The sequence below is a fragment of the Nerophis lumbriciformis genome, linkage group LG13 (assembly GCF_033978685.3).
Source record: "Nerophis lumbriciformis linkage group LG13, RoL_Nlum_v2.1, whole genome shotgun sequence".
NCBI lineage: Eukaryota > Metazoa > Chordata > Actinopteri > Syngnathiformes > Syngnathidae > Nerophis > Nerophis lumbriciformis.
In genome coordinates, this window is record NC_084560.2 from 41,732,921 (window position 1) to 41,754,937 (window position 22,017).

A 22,017-nucleotide genomic window follows, 5' to 3' on the forward strand; every position below is an offset into this window, starting at 1 on the left:
CATTTGTATACTCTAGCCTTTAAATAGACCCCCCTTTTAGACCAGTTGATCTGCCGTTTCTTTTCTTTTCTCCTCTGCTCCCCTCTTCCTTGTGGAGGGGGTGGGGCACAGGTCCGGTGGCCATGGATGAAGTGCTGGCTGTCCAGAGTCGGGACCCGGGGTGGACCGCTCGCCTGTGCATCGGCTGGGAACATCTCTGCGCTGCTGACCCGTCTCCGCTCGGGATGGTGTCCTGCTGGCCCCACTATGGACTGGACTCTTACTATTATGTTGGATCCACTATGGACTGGACTCTCACAATATTATGTTAGACCCACTCGACATCCATTGCATTCGGTCTCTCTAGGGGGGTTTCTCATAGTCATTCACATCGACGTCCCACTGGGGTGAGTTTTTCCTTGCCCTTATGTGGGCTCTGTACCGAGGATGTCGTTGTGGCTTGTGCAGCCCTTTGAGACACTTGTGATTTAGGGCTATATAAATAAACATTGATTGATTGATTGATTGAAGCTTAATTTTATGGTTAGGAGGGGTCGACTGTCTTGTTCATGTGCATGATTAGCCTACTTCTTGTAATGAGTGAGAATTTGAGAAAAATCCTTCTATTTAGTTTGAATGAGTATACCATTGAATGCTAATTGTGGCATCTCTGCTCTTCCTCCTGCAGCAGCAGTCACAGTGGAGCTAATTACATCAAAGAGCAGTTTGTGTTGGCCACAAATATCTCTCTCTCTCTCATTTATTCATTTGTTCACCAGCGCAGTGACAAATGACACATGCCCGAGCATGCTTTGAATGCCGATGCAAAATGTGTGTGTGTGTGTGTGATACCTCATTGCTGTCGTCAACCAACTGCTTAGTCCTCAAATCCTTAACTGTGAATGCCTCCAGACTCCTTCTGTCTCTCGCTGCAGCTGGAGGTGCTCCACTCGCAGACCCTGATGCTCATCAGAGAGCGTTGGGGAGACCTGGTGCAGGAGGAGAAATACATGCCCGCAAAGTACCTCATCCTCACTGTCTGGAAGTAAGCCTTTAATTTAAGAGTAGGCATGAATGTGTGCATTTTACTGTGCAGGAGGGTCACCACTATGGCGTCACATTAGTGCCAAAAATCCGAGCGCATAAAAACTGTTATCGCGCGCTGATTCTCCACTTCGTGCGCGCGCGCGCAACACCATTTTGCGCGCGCGCGACGCCTTTCTGCGCGCTCTCTGTGTACTCCTGGCATCTCTCCTCGCGCTGTCATGTTTCTTTTTGGCACTTTGGGGGCGGGTATGCTTAGACGGCCCCTTCTTTCTGATTGGTCAGGCGAAAAATGCTGAAAAATGCTCAGAGCCAATCAGACGTATAGCAGGGCGGGTCATCGTCAATATGTATCAAGATTTACGGAGGAAGAAGTGGATAAAAAAAATGTTGCGCGCTGATGAAGGTTATTTCATACCACATAAACACAATACAGGGTAATACAAAATGTGACCCAAATAAATAATAAGACAACAAACACCATAATCACATCTTTCAGCCAGAACTGGTCCACCAGCAATAACATTATTAGGGCCCGCAATGGCCCATTGCAAAAGGACTCCCAAAGGGAGTCCTTATGCAATGGGACATAAGGACCTATTGTTATTGTAAGGTTTTATTTATTCTTTATTATTCTTCCGCACCCACAAGAAACTGTAATTTGACCCACTTAACATGCTTCAAAACTCACCATATTTTATCCACACATCAGGACCTGCGAAAATTGCCATTTAAAAAAAAAAACCGAACCCCAAAACTCAAAATTGCGCTCTAGCGCCCCCTAGGGAAAAAAAAACTAGACGGCCTGTAACTCCCACTAGGAAGGTCGTAGAGACATGAAACAAATACCTCTATGTAGGTCTGACTTAGACCTACATTTCATTAATGGTACATTCTCGGGCCAAAATCAACAGGAAGTTGGCAATTCCCCCTTTAAGACAAAAAAGTACTAAAAACAGTCACTTTTGCCTCTTTGAGCTGTAATTTGACCCCTTTAACACGCTTCAAAACTCACCGAACTGAACACACACATCAGGACTGGCAAATATTGCGATCTAATAAAAAAACCGAACCCCAAATTTAAAAATTGCGCTCTACAGCAATTTTTGAATTAAACGGAGAAAAAACTGCTCCTCGGAAGAAAAAAATGACTAAACTGCCTGTAACTCCCACTGGGAAGGTCGGAGAGACATGAAACAAAAACCTCTCCGTAGGTCTCACTTAGACCTACATTTCATAAAATGACAACCCCCAGCAAAAATCAACAGGAAGTTTGCTATTCCCCCTTCAAAACACATTTTTTGTAAAAACCGGTCACCTTCCTTCAAAAACGAACTCCTCTGAGCGCGTTTGTCGTTTCGCCTTCTAACTAACACAGGACAGAGATTGAACCCTTGTGAATACAACAACAGAAGCGCTTTTTTTATAACTGCTCCGGTTTTGATTTTATGAGCCTTCAAATAACCGCTACGCTGATGCTGCTGCGCTCCTGTTTTTGTAAGATGGCTGCTTAAAAGCAGGAAGCACCAACATGCCCACACAATGCAGACAAGGTAGGTACACTAGACAAAAGTCTTGGGACACTTCAGACTAAAAGTACACAAAAGTATTGGGACACTTAGGACTAGCACCTGCCAAATACGCGGGCCCGAACAACGCTGCTTGCAGCTTTAATTTTATATTTTCACTTCTTCTTGAACATTTGTTTTCTAATTTATGGAATTTCTTTTGATTCAGCCATAAAATTAATGAAATAATATTTGAATTTTGTTTTTAAAATGTTAAAAATAGCTTTTAATAATGTATTCTGAAACAGTTTAAAATAATCAGAGAACTGACTAACACTGACCCTACACAACTATGTTGCACAATTAAGTCTTTTTTTTTTTTTACAGCGAAAGAGGTAATTTCAACAGGTACAGGATCCTATGTCATATCTACATGTAATAAGATTTGTAACAAGGCAAACCGTTTGTAAATTGGTTGAAAATCGAGTAAGTTATGGTAATTTAATTAGTACATGTACCATTGACATCAATGTAATGATTGAGGCTAGATGTCCGAGGTAAGATGGCTACAACGTTGCTACACTGGAGAATGATTGGTCATATGAAAAATGCTCACAGCCAATCAGAAAGGAGGGGCCGTCTAAGCATACCCGCCCCCAAAGTGCCAAAAAGAAACATGACAGCGCGAGGAGAGATGCCAGGAGTACACAGAGAGCGCGCAAAAAGGCACCGCGCACGCACAGAAAGGCACCGCGCGCGCGCAAAAAGGCACCGCGCGCGCGCAAAAAGGCACCGCGCGCGCGCAAAAAGGCACCGCGCGCGCGCAAAAAGGCACCGCGCGCGCACGAAGTGGAGAATCAGCGTGCGATAACAGTTTTTATGCGCTCGGATTTTTGGCACTAATGTGACGCCATACACTACAAAATGTCAGGGGATTTCTGCATTTAAAAAAATAATAATTTGACTTCATTGACTAAATTAGGCTTAAAATCTATATTGCGATATAAATTACAGCCTCCTGCGATTACAATATGTATCACTATGTATTATTTGGTATAGAAATGATAATGCAGGGGTGTCAAACTAATTTTATCTCAGGGGCCGCATGGAGAAAAATCTGTGCACAAGCGGACCGGACTATTAAAATCATGGCATTAAAACTAAAAAATCAACTTCAGATTGTTTTCTTTGTCTTACTTTGGCCAAAAATAGAACAAACACATTCTGAGAATATTACAATAAAAATATATTTAAAAAAAAAGTTTAGATACATGAAGGAAAGAAGAAAGTGAATGAATGTTTATAACTGAATACATTTACATATGCATAAAAAATGTGTTTTCTTTTGTATGATTGTTTTTAAATTAATTAAGTAATGTTTATGACAAGCTTTTTCCAAAACACAATTTAGAATGTGTCTCAAGGCAAGTATGCTTACAGTCGTATCGAGATTTCCAATTAGCGAGCAATTTTATTAATTAGGGATGTGTAGATCGATTGGCCGCTGATGAGTTGCGGATCATTTTCCCGAAAATTGTTTTTGTTTTTGGTAAAGTTTACAAATTCAGAGAATAATTCCACACGCAGGAGGACTTTGAGGGCAAAAAAAGTAATTTTTTAAATGAGTTTTAGATATGTTTTTGTTTAGTTTGATCCAATATTGTATGTAATAAAACAGAATAAGTATCTGGTTTGAATAGTGTGTTGAACTTTCTATAGCATTCACCATAAATTAATTAAAAAATTAACAGTTGATACATGTGTATCATCTGTGTTGGTACCGACTAGGGATGTCCGATAATATCGGACTGCCGATATTATCCTCCGATTAATGCTTTAAAATGTAATATCGGAAATTATCGGTATCGGTTTCAAAATGATCGGTATCTGTTTGAAAAAGTTAAATTTACGACTTTTTAAAACGCCGCTGTGTACACGAACGTAGGGAGAAGTACAGAGCGCCAATAAACCTTGAAGGCACTGCCTTTGTGTGCAGGCCCAGTCACATAATATCTACGGCTTTTGACACACTCACAATTGAATGCCATGCATACTTGATCAACAGCCATACAGGTCACACTGAGGGTGGCCGTATAAACAACTTGAACACTGTTACAAATATGCGCCACACTGTGAACCCACACCAAACAAGAATGACCAACACATTTCGGGAGAACATCCGCACCGTAACACAACATAAACACAACAGAACAAATACCCAGAACCCCTTGCAGCACTAACTCTTCCGGGACGCTACAACCCTGCCCACCTCAACCTCCTAATTCTCTCTCAGGGAGAGCATGTCCCAAATTCCAAGCTGCTGTTTAGGCATGTTAAATAAAATAATGCACTTTGTGACTTTAATAATAAATATGGCTGTGCCATGTTGGCACTTTTTTCCATAACTTGAGTTGAAGTTGTTCTCTTATTTTGGAAAACCTTGTTACATTGTTTAATCCAGGGGTGCTCACACTTTTTCTGCAGGCGAGCTACTTTTCAATTGATCAAGTCGTGGGGATCTACCTCATTCATATATATAATTTACATTTACTTATTTATGAAATATATGTTTTTGTTAACAAGTTAAAGGTGTTTAATGATAATGCAAGCATGTTTAACACATATAGTTAATATTGTTAATACATTAAAGGTGTTTAATGATAATACAAGTATGTTTAATACATATAGTTAATATTGTTAACAAGTAAAAGGTGTTTAAAGATAATGCAAGCATGTTTAACACATATAGTTAATATTGTTAAAAAATTAAAGGTGTTTAATGATAATACAAGCATGTTTAATACATATGGTTAATATTGTTAACAAGTTAAAGGTGTTTAATGATAATACAAGCATGTTTAACACAGTTAATATTGTTAAAAAATTAAAGGTGTTTAATGATAATACAAGAATGTTTAATACATATAGTTAATATTGTTAATAAGTTAAAGGTGTTTAATGATAATACAAGCATGTTTAACACATAGTTAATATTGTTAAAAAATTAAAGGTGTTTAATGATAATACAAGAATGTTTAATACATATAGTTAATATTGTTAATAAGTTAAATGTGTTTAAAGATAATACAAGCATGTTTAACACATATAGTTAATATTGTTAATAAGTTAAAGGTGTTTAAAGATAATACAAGCATGTTTAACACATATAGTTATTATTGTTAATAAGTTAAAGGTGTTTAAAGATAATACAAGCATGTTTAACACATATAGATTCCTTTCTTTCATGAAGACAAGAATAAAAGTTGGTGTATTACCTGATTGTGATGACTTGCATTGATTGGAATCAGACAGTGGTGCTGATAAGGTCCGCATTTTCGAATGGAGGAGAAAAAAAGTCCTCCTTTCTGTCCAATACCACATGAAAGTGGTTGGTTTTTGGCATCTTATTTGTCCAGCTTCCGTACTCCTTTGTATACACTTTACAAGAAATACATTCTCGGCAAACTCCGTAGCTTGCTAGCTTGTGCACGCCAGCTTTCTGAGACTCCTATTTTGTTAGCGCAACTTTTTTTTGACGGTACGGCGCCAGTCTGTTGAAATAAAGTGTTTCTCGCCTTCCAGTCGGTAATTTTAATGAGCTGGCAGCAGCCAGCGTCTTCTCAGAAGACCCTCGAGTGCCGTGAATGTCAATCAAGTGACGAAAGTGACGTCACAGTGAAGATTTATGATCGCTCATTTTTAAGACTATTTTTTTAATGCCTGTTTGGTGATCGACTGACACACCCTCCGAGATCGACCGGTAGCTCGCGATCGACGTAATGAGCACCCCTGGTTTAATCCATCCAGCGGGGCATCACAACAAAATTAGGCATAATAATGTGTTAATTCCACAACTGTATATATCGGTATCGGTAATTAAGAGTTGGACAACATCGGGATATCGGCAAAAAAGCCATTATCGGACATCTCTAGTCCAGAGTATATAAAGTCACCAAAAACGAATGGACAATGAAGGTGAAGGCAAAAGAGTGACATCTCTAGTACCGACCAATCTCGCTTTTGGATAATGGGAATCTGCAACATCAAACCCTGATCGGACTGTTACTTTTATTTTGTGGCTGTAGAAATGAATGTTTTTGTTGTTGTTGTTTTTTTTTACAGTCAACAGGTCCTAGGCAGAAAAACGGGTACAGCCTCTGTGCATAAAGTCACCATCAAGATCGATGAATCAGATGGATCGAAGCCGCTGCAGATCTCCCATGAGCCCCCTCTCCCTGCGTGCGACTCCAAATTAATGGAGAGAGCAATGAAGGTATGTTGCATCACTTTTCTGTATGAGAAAAAGTAGAATTAATTCTGATTGGCTCCCTCTATCTTTAGATCGACCACCTGTCTGTGGAAAAGCTTTTGATTGACAGCGTTCACGCCCGTTCCAACCAGAAGTTACAGGAATTAAAGGCCATTCTGAAGGGAAACAATCCCAGCGACAGCTGTATGTATTCACTCTGGTTTCTTATCATAAAGACAGCAAGGCAAACCTCACAAAGGTTGTTGCACGTGGGAGTTACCACCTGGTAGTAAAGTCCAGTTTGCTATGGTTTAGAATCGTGAATCATTCATGTGTTTGCAAAATTGGGTGTGAAGCAGGAATGACGACAGTCTCTTTCACGCAGTAATCTTGCAAAATTACTACACTAGTGTCATAAGCATTGATTCGGCACTTACGGTACTCGCTTGTGCTTTTTACACAGACCCAAGCTTACAAATCTTACAACCAGGCAATAAAATGCACAACATATAAAATACCTGTCGGACAGCGACAAGGGCTTTCATCACAACAGGGCGAGAGTGTCGATATTATCACACAGAAAGATGACATCCAACCTTGCCGGCGCAGCTCCATTTGTAGTGTTCCAGTTAGAGATGCGCGGATAGGCAATTATTTCATCCGCAACCGCATCACAAAAGTCGTCAACCATCCGCCATCCACCCGATCTAACATTTAATCAAAACCGCACCCGCCCGTTGTTATATATCTAATATAGACGATGCAAGGCATTAGCAGAGGTGGGTAGAGTAGCCAGAAATTGTACTCAAGTAAGAGTACTGTTACTTTAGAGATTTATTACGCAATTAAAAGTAATGAGTAGTCACCCAAATATTTACTTGAGTAAAAGTAAAAAGTATGTTGTGAAAAAACTACTCAAGTACTGAGTAACTGATGAGTAACATACACACACACATATCATATATATATATATATATATATATATATATATATATATATATATATATATATATACATATATACACATACATTGATATATACAGTATATCATTTATATTTATTTATTTTGCCGTTTTTGTTTACATGTTAAAGGTGTTTTAATGAATATACATGCATGTTTAACACATATAGATTCCTTTCTTTCATGTTGACAAGAATATAAGTTGGTGTATTACCTGATTCTGATGACTTGCATTGATTGTAATCAGACAGCAGTGCTTAACGTCCACGTTTTCAAATGCAGGAGAAAAAAAGTTCCTCCTTTCTGTCTAATACCACATGAAAGTGGTTGGTTTTTGGTATCTTATTTGTCCAGCTTCCATATTCGTTTTCACACACTTTACAAGAAATACATTGGCGGCAAATTCCGTAGCTTGCTAGCTTGTTTGCGCTGGCTTTCGGAGACTCTTATTTTGAAAGCGCAGGCGCGATGGAGCGGCACTTTTATTGTGAAGACAGGAACTGTGCAGTCAGTCTTTAGGCTTGTGACGGGATGTACGGTTGAAATAAAAAAGTGTCTTTTTTCCTTCACACTTTTGATTGATTGATTGAAACTTGTATTAGTAGATTGCACAGTACAGTACATATTCCGTACAATTGACCACTAAATGGTAACACCCCAATAAGTTTTTCAACTTGTTTAAGTCAGGTCATGTGACCGCCTGGCTCTGTTTGATTGGTCTAACGTCACCAGTGACTGCATCTGATTGGTGGAACGGAGTCAAACGTCACTAGTGACTGCATTTTATTGGTGGAACGGAGTGAAACGTCACCAGTAACGCAGACACGTTAAAGGTCTGTCTGACAGACCAAAACAAACAAAGCGTGCATTAACAGATCGATAAAAATTAGTAGCGAGTAGCGAGCTGAATGTAGATAAAAGTAGCGGAGTAAAAGTAGCGTTTCTTCTCTATAAATATACTCAAGTAAAAGTAAAAGTAAGTTGCATTAAAACTACTCTTAGAAGTACAATTTATCCCAAAAGTTACTCAAGTAGATGTAACGGAGTAAATGTAGCGCGTTACTACCCACCTCTGGGCATTAGTGAGGTTATAAAGCTTTTGCCTGTTAAAGAAAGGAGACTGATCCAATTCAGCAGAGACATTCAATGCGTGCCACACTGTCACGGCCCAGACGCACACCATTGCGCAATCATCTGGGAGCCGCGCTGAGCGCACCTCCAAGCGCATGGAGGTGCGATGTCCCTCGCACCCGCGGCGGCTCCACCCGGGCTCGCGCCCGAGGCTTCAGCGCGCACCGCGGCGGCCATCCTAATCCTACTCGTCGCGGCCTAGCCCTCGCGGCTCTCGCTGCCGGCGACGGCCGGGTATGGGCCCGACGCTCCAGCGCCATCCATTTTCAGGGCTAGTTGATTCGGCAGGTGGGTTGTTACACACTCCTTAGCGGGTTCCGACTTCCATGGCCACCGTCCTGCTGTCTATATCAACCAACACCTTTTCTGGGGTCTGATGAGCGTCGGCATCGGGCGCCTTAACCCGGCGTTCGGTTCACCCCGCAGTGCCAGTTCTGCTTACCAAAAGTGGCCCACTCGGCTCACCAGGGTGAGCCCCACCCCTTTCGTGAGCGCACTGCGCGCGGAGTGACCCCTGTTACGCGCCCCCGGCAACGGGGGTGGCGGGCAGGTAAGCTGCGCGGGCGGAGCGCGCGGAGTGACCCCTGTTACGAGCCCCCGGCCACGGGGGTGGCGGGCAGGTAAGCTGCTTACCTGCTGCGCGTGACGCCGGCCGCGGCGAAGGCGGACGAGGCGGGGTGTCGGCGCGGTGGTGACCCTGGACGTGCGTCGGGCCCTTCTCGCGGATCACCTCAGCTACGGCTCCCGGTGGGGCCCTCTCGGGGGAAGGGGCCTCGGTCCCGGACCCCGGCGAGGCGTCCCTTCTCCGCTCCGTAAAAGTGTCCATCTCTTTTTGTTTTCTTCTTCTGTTGTGGCATATGCTGCAGGTGCCTGCTCGTTTTTCGTATGTGGGTAACAACATTTAACTATGTATATATATTTCCGAATTGGTTTAACTGCCTCCCGCCTGAATCTATTTAAAATCTCTTTTTTTTTTTATTTCAACCGCCCGACCCGACCCGCGGATAAAATCTTTTTTTTTTTTTATTTCAACCGCCCGACCCGCGGATAATCCGCGGACTCCGCGGTTGTGTCCGCAAACCGCGCATCTCTAGTTCCAGTGTTCTGGTGAGACGTGACCCCTATAGGAATTCATGTATTTCCTGCATCTGCGCATACATAAGATTCCAAGGAATGCGCAAATGTGATTGCGCATATCCCTAAATCAGTGGTGTCCAAAGTACGGCCCGCGGGCATCTTCAATTTGGCCTGTGAGATGTCATGAAGTAATAAATAAGGGATCTGGCCTGTGTGGGGTGTTGTCACATTAATTTATTTATCTGACAATCTGATTGCTGCAAATTCCCTGCCATCTTGTGAACAACGTGAGTAAATTAGGTAATGACCATGAATTGCGCGCTGAAGTGACTTATATGACCTTCCCTAGTCATGTGGCAAAAAGAACATGTAGTCAAAACAAAAAGCCAACATATATGGTCACACATAACACAATCTGCTCACTGATTTTTGTGGATATTCTAAAACAAAGGTCCAAGCACCATACAAAAAATATTTTTTTAGAATTTGAATTCATTACAATGCTTGATGCAAAAAATGCAAAACACTCTCTCTACACAAACGCGCATTTTAGCTGCTTGATATTTCTGAATGATTTTACAACTTTAAGGAGGTCATCAAGGAACTAAACAAGGTAGAGGTTGAACTTTCACATACTCTTACGGTCCAATATCCATTACATTAATATAATATGTACATGTATGTTTACATATACGTATATATTAGAGATGCGCGGATAGGCAATTATTTCATCCGCAACCGCATCAGAAAGTTGTCAACCATCCGCAATCCACCCGATCTAACATTTGATCAGAACCGCATCCTCCCGCACCCGCCCGTTGTTATATATCTAATATAGACGATGCAAGGCATTAGTGAGGTTATAAAGCTTTTGCCTGTTAAAGAAAGGAGACTGATCCAATGCAGCACAGACATTCGCGTGCCACGCTGTCACGACCCAGACGCACACCAGTGCGCAATCATATGGGAGCCGCGCTGAGCGCACCTCCAAGCGCATCTCGCTGCCGGCGACGGCCGGGTATATGGGCCCGACGCTCCAGCGCCATCCATTTTCAGGGCTAGTTGATTCGGCAGGTGGGTTGTTACACACTCCTTAGCGGGTTACAACTTCCATGGCCACCGTCCTAGCTGCTGTCTATATCAACCAGGGTGAGCCCCACCCCTTTTGTGAGCGCACTGCACGCGGAGTGACCCCTGTTACGCGCCCCCGGCAACAGGGGTGGCGGGCAGGTAAGCTGCGCGGGCGGAGCGCGCGGAGTGACCCTTGTTACGAGCCCCCGGCCACGGGGGTGGCGGGCAGGTAAGCTGCTTACCTGCTGCGCATGACGCCGGCCGCGGCGAAGGCGGACGAGGCGGGGTGTCGGTGCGGTGGGCGCGGTGGTGACCCTGGACGTGCGTCGGGCCCTTCTCGCGGATCGCCTCAGCTACGGCTCCCGGTGGGGCCCTCTCGGGGGAAGGGGCCTCGGTCCCGGACCCCGGCGAGGCGTCCCTTCTCTGCTCCGTAAAAGTGTCCATCTCTTTTTTTTTTTTTCTTCTGTTGTGGCATATGCTGCAGGTGCCTGCTCGTTTTTCGTATGTGGGTAACAACATTTAACTACGTATGTATATATATTTCCGAATTGGTTTAACTGCCACCCGCCTGAATCTATTTAAAATCTAATTTTTTTCTATTTCAACCGCCCGACCCGACCCGCGGATAAAATCAAATTTTTTTTAATTTCATCCGCCCGATCCACGGATAATCCGCGGACTCCGCGGTTGTGCCCGCAAACCGCGCATCTCTAGTATATATATATATATATATATTTTTTTTTTTAATTTTATTTCATTTTTAAAAAATGAATTAATTTTTTTTTTTTTAACTGTCCGGTTTGCTTGTTTTTTTTCATTTGATCAATTATCGCTTTCCGCTGGTGTTTTGTTTTGTTTATATTTGTTTGTTATTTGTTATATTTCACTGAAATGCGCAAAGTGGGTTTTATTCGATTACTCGAACCAACTAAACGATAGATAATTCGATTACTAAAATAATTGATAGCTACAGCCCTAAACGATACCCATTGCTACATATTACTGTCTATAACTCAACTGACGGGTGCCAAAAAGGGGTTGCGCAACTTTTAATAATAGCTTCTAACCGGACGAGATGGTGTTAGCATTGACTGGAATAATGGCGGCTTTAGAGGAAATGCCATACTGTTTCACTCCAACGCTGAAGGTGCAGCTCCATTTGCTGGTTTGACTACTTTTTATTATACCAATGCAAGTGCACTGTAACGGTGCAATGTGGGCTGGGAAAATCATAAATGAGTCTTTATTCGAACTCTCGACGATATTTAAGAAGATTTTGCTGCACACCCGTCCTATCGCTGCACAAAGTGTCACAGGAAACAGTCGAAAGCTGTCTTATTTAGCTTTTTTTTGATTGATTGAAACTTTTATTAGTAGATTGCACAGTTCAGTACATATTCCGTACAATTGACCACTAAATGGTAACACCCGAATAAGTTTTTCAACTTAGTCAGGGTCCACGTAATCAATTCATGGTACAAATATATACTATCATTATAATACAGTCATCACACAAGTTAATCATCAGAGTATATACATTGAATTATTTACATTATTTACAATTCGGGATGTGGGATGTGGAGGGTTTGGTTGATATCAGCACTTCAGTCATCAACAATTGCATCATCAGAGAAATGGACATTGAAACAGTGTAGGTCTGACTTGGTAGGATATGTACAGCGAGCAGAGAACATAGTGAGTTCAGATAGCATAAGAACAATTATATACCGTATTTTTCGGACTATAAGTTGCAGTTTTTATCATAGTTTGGCCGGGGGTTTGACTTATACTCAGGAGCGACTTATGTGTGAAATTATTAACACATTAGCGTAAAATATCAAATAATATTATTTATCTCATTCATGTAAGAGACTAGACCAGGGGTCGGCAACCTTTACCAGTCAAAGAGCCATTTTGACCCGTTTCACAAATTAACGAATACAATGGGAGCCACAAAAATCTTTTGAAATTTAAAATGAAATAACACTGCATACAAAGTTTTTTTTTGCTTTGTGCTATGTATAAACCAAGGGTCTCAGACACCCAGCCCACACCTTAATATGAAAATTGAATGTTAGTGCGGCCCGCGAGATTTACATGAATGGCGCTTGACAGCGTCATGCTTGTCAACCCTCCCGGTTTTTCCGGCAGACTACGAATTTCAAGGCGACTGTTCTCTCGAACGTGCCGTGATGGTACAACTACAACTACAACCGGCGTGCCGGCCCAGCCACACGTTGTATGGGGCTTCTGCTTGCCCGCGTAAGTGACAGCAAGGCATAGTTGGTCAACAACCACACATGTTACACTGACGGTGGCGGTATAAAAAACTTTAACACTCTTACTAATTATGCGTCACACTGTGAACCCACATCAAACAAGAATGACGAACACATTTCAGGAGAACATCTGCACCGTAACACAACATAAACACAACAGAACAAATACCCAGAATCCCATGCAGCCCTAACTCTTCCGGGCTACATTATACACCCCCGCTACCAAACCCCGCCCACCTCAACCGACGCACAGGGGGGGGGGGGGGTTGGGGGGAGCAGGGGTGTATAATGTAGCCTGGAAGAGTCAGGGCTGCATGGGATTCTGGGTATTTGTTCTGTTGTGTTAAGGTGCAGATGTTCTCCCGAAATGTGTTTGTCATTCTTGTTTGGTTTTGGTTCAAAGTGTGGCGCATATTTGTAACAGTGTTAAAGTTGTTTTATATGGCCACCGTCAGTGTAACCTGTGTGGCTGTTGACCAAGTATGCATTGCTGTCACTTATGTGTGCAAGCAGAAGATGCATATAACAAGAGGTTGGGCTGGCACGCTGTTTATACAGATTGTAGAGGGTGCTAAATGCTGTACCATTATGGCACACCTTTATTATTATTGTTAGGGTGAAAATTGGAGAATATTAATCCCGGGAGTTTTCTGCGAGAGGCACTGAAATCCGGAGGTCTCCCGGGAAAATCGGGGGGGGGTCGGCAAGTATGCAGCTGAGCTGCATCAGAGTGATCAAAGAGCCGCATGCGGCTCCGAAGCCGCGGGTTGCCGACCCCTGGACTAGACGTATAAGATTTCATGGGATTTAGCGATTAGGAGTGACAGATTGTTTGGTCAACGTTATAGTTATTTGAATGACTCTTACCATAATATGTTACGTTAACATACCAGGCATGTTCTCAGTTGGTTATTTATGCCTCATATAACGTACCAGCCTGTTGTTCACTATTCTTTATTATTATTTTAAATTGCCTTTCAAATGTCTATTCAAATGTCTATTCTTGGTGTTGGGTTTTATCAAATAAATTTCCCCAAAAAATACGATTTATACTCCAGTATATGTTTTTTTCCTTCTTTATTATGCATTTTCGGCCGGTGCGACTTATACTCCGGAGCGACTTATACTCCGAAAAATGCGGTACATTAGAAATACATTTGATTATTTGCATTTGGTTATTTACAATCCGGGGAGGTGGGATGTGGAAGGGGGAGGGTGTTAGTCAAGGGTTGAAGTTGCCTGGAGGTGTTGTTTTAGTGCGGTTTTGAAGGAGAATACCGCCTCTCTGGTTGGTAACTCAACTGAAGGGTGCCAAAAAGTGGAAAAAAGTTGTAAACCGCTCATCACGCGTTAAGGCTGAAACGACGCGTCGACGTAGTCGACGTCATCGGTTACGTAAATACGTCGACGCCGTTTTTGTGCGTCGGCGCGTCGCATATTTACGTCACACTACTGTCATGGCGGAGCGCAAAGCAGACGATGCGAGCGAGGGGAAAAAAGCACGCCAAAAGTCGTCAAAAGTGTGGGAGTATTTCAATAAACGGCCTAATAATGTTGTTGTATGCACACTGTGTCGAGCGGAAATGGCCTATCATAGCAGCACAACGGCTATGAACGAACATTTGAAAAGAAAACCCCCGACAGCGTTCTTGCCATCACCATCAACAAGTCATTCGTCCGCGTGCGTATACGTTGTCATTATTACACAAAAACATGAATGTGTCATTTGTATCTGCGTTGTAAATTCATAAACTAAAGCACCGTTTGCTCTGAGAGGCGCGTTTGGCGTGCCTGTTCAGTGTTTACAAAGACGCGCTCCTCTTTAACGCTGTGGAGAGGCGGCGGCGGCGAGCGAGCGGCGAGGCGGGGCGCGCCGGGAGCGACGCCGCAAGAGACAGGGGACGACGAGCGAGCGAGGAAGAGGAGCTGAAAAGCGAGGAAAGAAAGAGAAAAGAGTTGGAAGAGAAAAGACTTTGTGTAAAATTAAAAGATTGTAAACCTGGCAAAGCCGTCTGGCGTTCAGTCTGTCGGTCCTGAAAGAACCCCACGGCACAAGACGTGTCACAAACGCTAACGTTAATTAGTTGTGCAAATACCTTTTACAACATTAACAGTTACATATACTATGTACAAACCAACAATTAACTTTCACTTTAATCATACTATCATTGTTGTGTTATTAAGCAAAATAAGCAATACTTTTACTTTTGTTGAAATGTTTACACTGTACACTTTTTTGTATTGGATGTTTAGCTTTTTTTTTGCACATTTTAGCAAATAAGCAATACTTTTACTTTTTAAATGCTTATACTATTCCAGAATATTAAGATTTGCACTGGATGTTTACTTTTATATTTGCACATTAAAAAGCAAATAAGCTACCGGTACTTTTAATTTTGTTAAATGTTAAAAGTTTTAAATGTTTACATTGTTACAGAATATTTTGTCATGTTGTTGTCAATGTTGACTGAGTGGCCATACTTTTTTTTTTGTAAATAAAAGCCATGCCTTTTGAAAAAACTGGCCTACATTTATTTTTTCCTCTTCATTTTAAATAAATAAAATAATCGGTAAAAGGAAAAATAATCTATAGATTAATCGAAAAAATTATCTATAGATTAACCGATTAATCGAAAAAATAATCTATAGATTAATCGATAGAAAAATAATCGTTAGCTGCAGCCCTATCACGCGTACATCGATAAATTACCGTATTTTTCGGAGTATAAGTCGCACCTGCCGAAAATGCATAATAAAGAAGGAAAAAAACATATATAAGTTGCACTGGAGCCCGGCCAAACGATGAAAAAAAACTGCAACTTATAGTCTGAAAAATACGGTAAACAGCAAATTTATGTTCTTGACATTTGCACGATGGGAAGATAACTTCTCCTGTCTCTCAACTTCAGCATTCATCGAAACCGCTCTACCCACACTCGTCATTCCCATACTGGAGCCGTGCGGTCGCTCCGAGTGCCTACATATATTCGTCGACCTCCATTCGGGCATGCTGCAGCCCATGCTGTACGGATTAGGTGAGTGGACACCGCCCAGATGAGTTTTCACGTAGGCTTCTATCGTTGTAAAATTCCTCTCACTGTAGATCAGTCGATGCTGGACGACATCGAGAAGACGGTCAACGACGACATGAAGCGCATCGTGTCGTGGCTTCAACAACTCAAGTGAGTAACGGCCTACGCGGAGGAGTGCAAAGGAGCAGCAGCACCACAGTGATGGAGTGTGAGTCTGACGCCTCGTTCGAGCTCGTGGAAATTGACTTGGTGTCCTTTTCGTGGACAGATTCTGGTTGGGCGAGCAGCGCTGCCGACAGTCGGTGAAGCACCTTCCCACCGTGTGCACTGACATCCTCCACCTGTCCAACACGGCCACACACCCCGTGGGCAACTTGTCCAAACACAAACTCTTCATCAAGCTCACGCGACTCCCGCAGTATTACATTGTGAGTTCATGGGCAAAGTCGAGGGCTCGTGTCTTTATTTACGTCGTCCCCTCATTGTGGCTTTAGGTGGTGGAAATGCTCGACGAGCCAAGCAACCCGGCGGCGTTGCAGTACAAGTACTCCTTCCTGATTGTTACACAGCTGGAAGGCGACGACGGGCCCATGTGTGCGCAGCTCTTGCAGCATTTCAAGCCCAACCTGGAACACCTCGTTCAGGACACCACGTCGACGCGAGGACACCGGACTGTGTCCAAGAGAAAAGTCAGTAGCCGTTTTTTCTACAAGATAACTACCGTATTTTTCGCAGTATAAGTCGCACCGGCCGAAAATGCATAATAAAGAAGGAAAAAAACATATATAAGTCGCACTGGAGTATAAGTCGCATTTTTGGGGGACATTTATTTGATAAAAACCAACAGCAAGAATAGACATTTGAAAGGCAATTTAAAATAAATAAAGAATAGTGAACAACAGGCTGAATAAGTGTACGTTATATGACGCATAAATAACCAACTGGTATGTTAACGTAACATATTATGGTAAGAGTCATTCAAATACCGTATTTTCCGCACCATAAGGCGCCCTGGGTTATAAGCCGCGCCTTCAATGAACGGCATATTTCAAAACTTTGTCCACCTATAAGCCGCCCCGTGTTGTAAGCCGCATCTAACTGCGCTAAAGGAATGTCAAAAAAACAGTCAAAAAGGTCAGTCAAACTTTAATAATATATTAAAACCAGCGTTATGTGGGCGCGCATGGAATCGTATATCAACATGGACGGAGCTGCGTGAAAAAAGCCACCCGGCCTCTTCGCGTAAACTTAAACTTACCTTAACCACTCGCTCATCTTTTCTTCATCCATCCCTTCGAGTTAGCTTTTATGATGACGCCGGCTGGAAAGGTCTCTTTTGGCAAGGTCTTCCTTTTGAATATCACCATGGGTGGAAGTTTCTGGCCATTAGCATGGCAAGCTAGAACCACAGTGAAGGATGACTTCTCATTCCCTGTGGTGCGAATATTCACCGTACGTGCTCCCGTTGTATCCACAGTGCGGTTCACAGGAATATCAAAAGTCAGTGGAACCTCGTCCATGTTGATAATGTTCTCTGGCCGGATCTTTTTTTCAGCTATCTTGTTTTTACAATATGCACGGAAAGTAGCCAGCTTTTCTTGAAAGTCTTTAGGCAGTTGCTGTGAAATAGTAATCCGTGTGCGAATGGAGAGATTGCGTCTTTTCATGAACCGGATCCCTGTCGCTTAGTAGGAGCCATTTTGTGGTCTTTACAGATGTAAACACACAAAGGAAATGAAACGTACGGTAATATCCGCGCGCTTTTTCTTCTTCTACGCGGGCGGGTGGTTGCTTACAGTAGAAGAAGAAGCGCTTCCTGTTCTATGGGGGCGGGTGCTTACCTTGGCGGTTGCTTGCATAGAAGAAGAAGCACTTCCTCTTCTAGGGGAAAAAAAGATGGCGGCTGTTTATCGTAGTTGCGAGACCGAAACTTTATGAAAATGAATCTTAATATTAATCCATATATAAAGCGCACCGGGTTATAAGCCGCACTGTCAGCTTTTGAGTAAATTTGTGGTTTTTAGGTGCGGCTAATAGTGCGGAAAATACGGTAACTATAACATATAGAACATGCTATACGTTTACCAAACAATCTGTCACTCCTAATCGCTAAATCCCATGAAATCTTATACGTCTAGTCCAGGGGTCGGCAACCCGCGGCTCTAGAGCCGCATGCCGCTCTTTAGCGCCGCCCTAGTGGCTCTCTGGAGCTTTTTCAGAAATGTATGAAAAATGGAAAAAGATGAGGGGAAAACAATCTATTTTTTGTTTTAATATGGTTTCTGTAGGAGGACAAACATGACACAAACCTCCCTAATTGTTATAAAGCACACTGTTTATATTAAACATGCTTCACTGATTCGAGTATTTGGCGAGCGCCGTTTTGTCCTACTAATTTTGGCGGTCCTTGAACTCACCGTAGTTTGTTTACATGTATAACTTTCTAGGACGTGTTTTATGCCACTTCTTTTTCTGTCACATTTTGTCCACCAAACTTTTAAGGTTGTGCATGAAAGGTGAGTTTTGTTGATGTTATTGACTTGTTGGAGTGCTAATCAGACATATTTGGTCACTGCATGACTGCAAGCTAATCGATGCTAACATGCTATTTAGGCTAGCTATATGTACATATTGCATCATATTGCCTCATTAGTAGCTATATTTGAGGTCATTTAGTAATTTTTTGCGGCTCCAGACAGATTTTTTTTTGTATTTTTGGTCCAATATGGCTCTTTCAACATTTTGGGTTACCGACCCCTGGACTAGTCTCTTACGTGAATGAGATAAATAATATTATTTGATATTTTACGCTAATGTGTTAATAATTTCACACATAAGTCGCTCCTGAGTATAAGTCGCACCCCCGGCGAAACTACGAAAAAAAAATGCGACTTATAGTCCGAAAAATACGGTATGTATTCCTCACGCACTGATTGACTGAAAGAGCGCGCAATTGCCTCTGTCACATTATTGATGGGAAAATGCATTTTTAGACAGTATGACACCGAGAGTAACAAGCGCTAGAAAATGGATTAGAAAGGACAGATTAAAAAATGTGTATATATATATAATTAAAAGAAAAATTTATATATATATATATATATATATATATATATATTTCTTTTTCTTTTTCTTTATTTTTTTCAACTTGGGACTTCCCGCGGGCCGAATCCAGCCCGTGCGCTGAAGTTGGCACCCCTGGTTTAAAGGGGAACATTATCACAATTTCAGAAGGGTTAAAACCATTAAAAATCAGTTCCCAGTGGCTTATTTTATTTTTTGAATTTTTCTTTCAAAATTTTACCCATCACGCAATATCCCTAAAAAAAGCTTCAAAGTGCCTGATTTTAACCATCGTTATATACACCCGTCCATTTTCCTGTGACGTCACATAGTGAAGCCAATACAAACATGGCACATAGAACAGCAAGCTATAGCGACATTAGCTCGGATTCAGACTCGGATTTCAGCGGCTTAAGCGATTCAACAGATTACGCATGTATTGAAACGGATGGTTGTAGTGTGGAGGCAGGTAGCGAAAACGAAATTGAAGAAGAAACTGAAGCTATTGAGCCATATCGGTTTGAACCGTATGCAAGCGAAACCGACAAAAACGACACGACAGCCAGCGACACGGGAGAAAGCGAGGACGAATTCGGCGATCGCCTTCTAACCAACGATTGGTATGTGTTTGTTTGGCATTAAAGGAAACTAACAACTATGAACTAGGTTTACAGCATATGAAATACATTTGGCAACAACATGCACTTTGAGAGTGCAGACAGCCCAATTCATGTTTTTAAGCTAAATTATTGGTAAACACAGTTTATGTATGATAATTTACGTGAAACCGCGAGTAATGAATAAAGTTTTCATCAATTAATATATTCTGTAGACATACCCTCATCCGCTCTCTTTTCCTGAAAGCTGATCTGTCCAGTTTTGGAGTTGATGTCAGCATCTGCTTTGAGTGTCGCAGGATATCCACACATTCTTGCCATCTCTTTCGTAGCATAGCTTTCGTCGGTAAAGTGTGCGGAACAAACGACTGACCATTTCGTCGGCTTTCCCCACAGCCTCGTATTTTGAACAAATTTCGTCCAATTTCTTGCCACTTTCGCATCTTTGGGCCACTGGTGCAACTTGAATCCGTCCCTGTTCGTGTTGTTACACCCTCCGACAACACACCGACGTCATCGCTCCGAGAGCGAATAATAGAAAGGCGTTTAATTCGCCAAAATTCACCCATTTAGAGTTCGGAAATCGGTTAAAAGAATATATGGTCTTTTTTCTGCAACATCAAGGTATATATTGACGCTTACATAGGTCTGCTGATAATGTTCCCCTTTAACCATTTTGTTGTCCATTGTAAACGAGCAGTGAATTAAATCATATACTTACAATTCATTCTGGCCCTCTGATACTTTGACATGAGAAGCATATTCTTACCCTTTTTGGGGGGGTACACATTTAAATCCATCCAGGTTAAAAAAGGGTTCGCTGGCTGTGATTTAGTGTAAGATGGAAAAATAAATTGTTGCTTTCTTTCAGACCACAGGAATTCTTCTGCAAACGAGTTTCACCGGTTCATGCGCTGCCTAATTAAAGCATCACTAGGATCTTGACTTCCTAGGAAAACAATATTTTTTATTGTGTTGTTGAGTTTGATTATGTGTATAATTATATCTGTATGTCTAGATGACTGGGGAGCAGACCGAATTGGAGCCAAAGAAGCCTAAACGCTCAGGGGAGATGAGTGCCTTCAACAAGGAGCTGGCGCACCTGGTGGCCATGTGTGACACCAATATGCCTTTTGTTGGCCTCAGAACCGAGGTGAGTCGAGTCATCATGACTTGACAGCTGGGATGGCTCCTTCATTCCATTTGGGCTCGTCACGTCGGAAATTAAAGAGGAACAGCACTTTTTTTGAAATGTTGCCTATTAAATTAAAGATTAAAATAAGTTAAATTACCACTGATTGTCACACACACACTCGGTGTGGTGAAATTATTGTCTGTATTTGACCCATCACCCTTGATCACCCCCTGGGAGGTGAGGGGAGCAGTGAGCAGCATCGCTGGCCACGCCCGGGAATCATTTTTGGTGATTTAACCCCCAATTCCAACCCTTGATACTGAGTAGGGAGGTAATGGGTCCCATTTTTATAGTCTTTGGTATGACTCGGCCGGGGTTTGAACTCACAACCTACCGATCTCAGGGCGGACACCACACCACTAGGCCACTGAGTAGGTTATCATTCACAATCTCTATGTAAGACAAGAACACATATATTTTTCTTTTTTTATGCATTCTAATTCGTAAAATATGGCTTATACGAGGTGGCTAACAATGCAGTAGAGATGCGCGGTTTGCGGACACAACCGCGGAGTCCGCGGATTATCCGCGGGTCGGGCGGTTGAAAAAAAAAAAAAAAAGATTTTATCGTCGGGTCGGGCGGTTGAAATAAAAAAAAAATTGATTTTAAATAGATTCAGGCGGGTGGGAGTTAAACCAATTCGGAAATATATATACATAGTTAAATGTTGTTACCCACATACGAAAAACGAGCAGGCACCTGCAGCATATGCCACAACAGAAGAAGAAAAAGAAAAAGAGATGGCAACGCCGGCAGCAAACGTGGTACGCGACAAACTAAAAAAGGGAATACTAAAGACCAGGGGAAAAA

General features: G+C 42.3%; 1 protein-coding gene across 2 annotated transcripts in view; it reads left to right on the top strand.

Annotated features, from left to right (window-relative positions):
• Positions 1–22,017, top strand: part of med14 (mediator complex subunit 14) — an 88,220-nt gene that overhangs the window by 11,343 nt on the left and 54,860 nt on the right. For both annotated transcript variants that reach the window (XM_061970774.2, XM_061970775.2), the window contains exons 8-15: positions 892–1,024; positions 6,654–6,804; positions 6,873–6,984; positions 16,209–16,334; positions 16,403–16,481; positions 16,600–16,759; positions 16,826–17,020; positions 21,030–21,164. In XM_061970774.2, coding sequence (XP_061826758.1) covers positions 892–1,024; positions 6,654–6,804; positions 6,873–6,984; positions 16,209–16,334; positions 16,403–16,481; positions 16,600–16,759; positions 16,826–17,020; positions 21,030–21,164 — 1,091 coding nt within the window. The remainder of the gene's footprint in view (positions 1–891; positions 1,025–6,653; positions 6,805–6,872; positions 6,985–16,208; positions 16,335–16,402; positions 16,482–16,599; positions 16,760–16,825; positions 17,021–21,029; positions 21,165–22,017) is intronic.